Here is a 4,680-nt window from a genome sequence, read left to right as displayed (position 1 = left end):
CCCAGACCATCAGACCATCAGACCATCAGACCCAGGCCATCAGGCCCAGACCATCAGACCCAGACCATCAGACCCAGACCATCAGGTCCAGACCATCAGACCCAGACCATCAGGACCTGCCAGGACCGAACTCGGTCGGTGACTTACTCTATCGTTGTCTCGTCCAGGACTCCGGTCACAGGAATCCCGTAGAAGCGCTGCATGGCGGCGACGGCCGACTGCATGGCCTTCTCCTGCCGCAGGTCCGAGGTCCGAAGGTCCTGAGGCAGCAGGTACCCGTAGTTCTTCAGCCACGTCTGAGAGCAGAACACAGAGGAAGAGAAGGTCAGACGATCCGTTACACCAACACTGTCCAGATCTGCAGCTTTTAGGGTTTCTGAGGCCGGTGCTACCAGAACCAGACTTTAACTCTCGGGTCAGAACGGGTCAGGAAACAAACTAAACCTCCTGATCCCGTCTGTCAACAGAAGAACAAATACAGACTAAACTCTGGATGTCAGGAGATTTAAGAGAAGCTGGGAGGTTTTCCTCCTGAATCCCAGAAACCTGATCCACGTGGATCCACAGAAACCTGATCCATGTGGACCCACAGAAACCTGATCCACGTGGACCCACAGAAACCTGATCCACGTGGATCCACAGAAACCTGATCCACGTGGACCCACAGAAACCTGATCCACGTGGATCCACAGAAACCTGATCCACGTGGATCCACAGAAACCTGATCCACGTGGATCCACAGAAACCTGATCCACAGATTTCTCTGATTCTGATTTTATTTTTCCGTTTGCAGACGCTCGTCTCTGAAAACGGAACAAAGCCTGAGGAACCTCCTGAGAAGAAGGAAGGAAGGAAGGAGGCTGAGCTCCTCTCTACAGTCACTCATTAATAATTCAGAGCCTCTCTGAGCCGGGCCGGGCCGGGCCCAGAAACCAGAAACCAGAAACCAGCCGAACGTTGGCTTCAAACCCTGAGGGACTCTAGGTTCATCAGCAGAGAAAAAGTCTGAATATTTAATTTAATATTTAGTCAAACTGTTTAAAAATAAACTATCTGGACAGAAACTTTAAATCAAATCTGAGAAAAACTGAAAAATCAGGAAAGAAAACCTCAAATTATTTCATTTTAAGTCAAATGTGAGACAATTAAAAGCAAAATATTAACTCTAATCAAAATCTTAACACAATATTAGACTTAATGTGTGAAAAAAAATCAGGATTATAATAAATAAATAAGAGAAAATGGCCAACAGTCAAAAAACAGAAAATATTAATAGTCTCCCAGTAAAAACCAAACAAACAAAGTTTGAATTATGAGGACATTTCAACATTCTGATTAAATTAAATATTAAATTATAAAACATGAAGGAGATCAGCAGGTTGCTAAAGTATTCACCCCCCTGGTATTTGTTGGATTTGTTGCCTTTAAACCTGAAATCGTGAGGAAATAATTCTACAGTAAATACTTCAGATTAACGAGGTTGTTGTCGTGCCGCCGGTCCTCCTGATCTGAGATCAGGAAGCAGAAACAGGAGCTGAATGCTCAGATTAATGAAGGAAATCAGGAAAATGAACCCCGTCTGCTGGAGAAGATGAAAACGAGTCGACAGCGTTTTGTTGAGAACAGCTGGAGGCAGGAGGACAATCCTGGGAGGTCTGAGAGAAAAGAAATTATCAGGATTTCTGCTTTATCTCCTCGGGCCGATGAGTCAGAGCCAAACGAATCTTTGTCCAATAAACAACACAACGAGTGAGTCTGTCAGACAAACGGAGTCCAGGATTTAAATCATCTCTGGTCTGATTTCATTCAGGAAAGCTTCGACCTTTTTCCTCTGAAGATTCAAACTTCAGCAAAACTATTTGAAATAAAGTGACACAAAAGACAAGGATCCTGAGTTCCTGTGGTTGCTCGCTGCCATCAGTGATGAAATTGTTGCAGTCGTTCAGGAAAAGCTCCTCTCTGCATTTCCTGCTGTGAGATGATTGTTCGGTGTGAGGAGACTTTAGACGCCTGAATGCTGGTTTTATTTTCGGCCTGAGTGCCGTCCAGCAGAGAGCTGCTGCCGTGAGATAAAAACAAACAGCCATGAAATGAAATCCCGTCACGTCGCAGAGCCTCGGTGTGATCTCTTCTCCTCGACCCGACAGGAAAACATCCTTCAGTGGTTTTATCAGCCTTTAGGATGTGAACACAGGTCTGTCCTTAAAACCATTCAAACCCAGATATACTGAAAACTGCCTTCTTATAAATCCTGCTGATGTTATTGAGTTTTTCAACAGGACCAATAAACCAACCTGCTGATGCTGGAGATCAAACTACGTCTGGTAAAATATCAGATTGTTGTGTTTGTACGCAACAATACACCACAAAAACACAAGACAGAGACAAAAGTGACAAAAATATAAGCATCAGAAGGCCTAAAACTAGTGCAGACAATCATCAAACTAATGACTGCTGCATTTGGAAAAGATGTTAGAAGCATTTGTAAATTGAATTTTGGACTTTTTGGACCTCAGATGACTCCGTACGACAGACGAGTCTGGACTCAGACTAATTAAAAGCAGTTTGGCAGAAATTCCTCAGAATAAGAGCAGAAGCCTCGTACCGTCTCTGTTTACTGTCATCTCGTCCAATTATCAAGAGTTTATTGGAAATAAAATGAAATGTTGCTCTTTGTGCCTGCAGGCACGTTAAAAACCCTTCAAGCCTCCAAGTCAGTGTTCCTGGCAGAAAGATCTGATGTCATCCCTTAAACTGGAAGAAATCTAATTTATCCTCTCAGATTTCAATAAATCCCTTCAGCTCCCATAATTTAATCCTGTTCCCGGCGCTTCACACCCAGCTGCCCCTCTGCAGTCACACCACAGGAAGGACTTTAAACATCTTGTAAATTACAAGGAAGAAAGGTTCATTTTCACCCCAAACCCAGGAAACCTCTCCTTCCAGAACAAAGAACTTCAGAGGAAATGTTGGAGGAACCAAAGCAGCTCTGATGAAACTCCAACATCCATCAGCTGCCTTCTCTAAAACCAGAGAGACTCTTAATTTGAAATTTATAAGATTCATTCTGAAACCACTTCCTGTTCCTCTGCCTTTAAGCCTGAATCCTCCTGAACATCGGAGCTCCAACCGGGACCGGATCAGGACCTGGACCTTCAACACAAACAAGAGAAGAAGAAGGCCTCCCAGCTCTGACCTCATGTCTGCGGTGTCGTATTCATCCTCGCAGACGATCGATGCCTGCCAGGATATGGAGCTGCAGCCCAAACAGAAAACTGAAAACCTTCAGGACCCGATCCAGGCCTCGCTTCTTCAGATTTTACTTTCAAGCAGCCAAACCATCCTATTATCTTTAAAACTGGTCTTGATTGATACATCCTGAACATTTTTCTGTTTTCACTGCATTGAGTCAAAATATAAAGACCTGAAGACTTCCTGTCTGCTCCAAACACTGCAGGGAAAAACAAGACCAGCTGAAAAGAATACGTAAATGAATCTTTAATATAGAGTAAAATGTCCTGGTCAGTCATGTATTTGTTGAATGGACCATCTTTCATCTCGGTGTCCATGGCGTCAGAGCTGTAAATCAAAGCACACACTCCTGTGTCGACAGAAGGAAATCTGCCTCTTCAGTTAATCACAGGCCGTTCAGGTATGCATCAGAGCGAGTGCAGCTCATTACTCCTCACAAGTAATTTGATCCCGTTCACCATTAAACACTGCAGCTCAAACTGGACTCACTGGGAATTATGATGGACATGCAGAAAACCTCAGAGTCACGAGTTCTGCTGAAATCTGACAGCATCTCAGAGCTTTTCTCCGTTTGCTCAGGATCAGGGCAGAGATATTAAAGACTGAACGCCACAGACTGAAACAGGAGTTGCTTTTTAGACTTGATTTGACCTGCAGCTCTAAGAAACCTGCTGAAAACAGGTTACTGAGAGGAGCATCCTGGAAGAAATGCATATCACCCATCACCACAGGATTTGTTCAAACTTTAACTCAATCTCTGCAAAATAAAATACATGTGAAACAAAACTTCAAACTGCATCAGAGAAGCTGCAGCTGGAAACATGGATCTCTTTATTTTATTTGCAGTAATATTCAGCAGAACGTGTAAACGGCTGCAGACAGTTGAATTAGTGTCTGATGGGTTATTATGACTCAGCAGGATGAGGTGAACCAGCTGCAGACTCACAGCATCATTAAACGGACATCTTGGTGTGAAACGGTTCCTTCTTCCTGCGCTGCAGCTTGGATCAAATCTAATCCTTCAACACGGCTCTCAGAGAGGCCAGATGCGCTTCCTTACAAAAGCTCTGCCCAGCGATCTTTTATAATTACAACTCACATTTCCATCCTGCTCAGATCCCACTGTGCTGCAGGACCGACTGCAACAGCAGCAACTAACTGCTGCAAAAAACCCCAACTAACTGCTGCAAAAACAACTAACTGCTGCAAAAAAACACAATTAACTGCTGCAAAACCACAACTAACTGCTGCAAAACCACAACTAACTGCTGCAAAAACACAACTAACTGCTGCAAAACCACAACTAACTGCTGCAAAAACAACTAACTGCTGCAAAAACACAACTAACTGCTGCAAAAAACACACCTAACTGCTGCAAAAAACACACCTAACTGCTGCAAAAACAACTAACTGCTGCAAAAACCACAA

At 43.8% G+C, this 4,680-nt stretch overlaps 1 protein-coding gene across 1 annotated transcript in view; it reads right to left on the bottom strand.

Annotated features, from left to right (window-relative positions):
* The window catches only part of mmp24 (matrix metallopeptidase 24), a gene marked incomplete at its 5' end in the record, with an annotated part of 24,507 nt that extends 24,211 nt beyond the window's left edge, over positions 1-296 (bottom strand). Inside the window, 1 exon segment of the mRNA XM_017442075.3 lies at positions 148-296. Within this exon segment, the coding sequence (XP_017297564.1) occupies positions 148-224 (77 nt within the window).
* Positions 297-4,680: the final 4,384 nt, after the last annotated feature.

Source organism: Kryptolebias marmoratus, linkage group LG4 (genome assembly GCF_001649575.2).
Source record: "Kryptolebias marmoratus isolate JLee-2015 linkage group LG4, ASM164957v2, whole genome shotgun sequence".
Taxonomy (NCBI): Eukaryota; Metazoa; Chordata; class Actinopteri; order Cyprinodontiformes; family Rivulidae; genus Kryptolebias; species Kryptolebias marmoratus.
The sequence above is the reverse complement of the archived record's forward strand: the minus strand, read 5'-3'. Positions and strand labels throughout refer to the sequence as shown.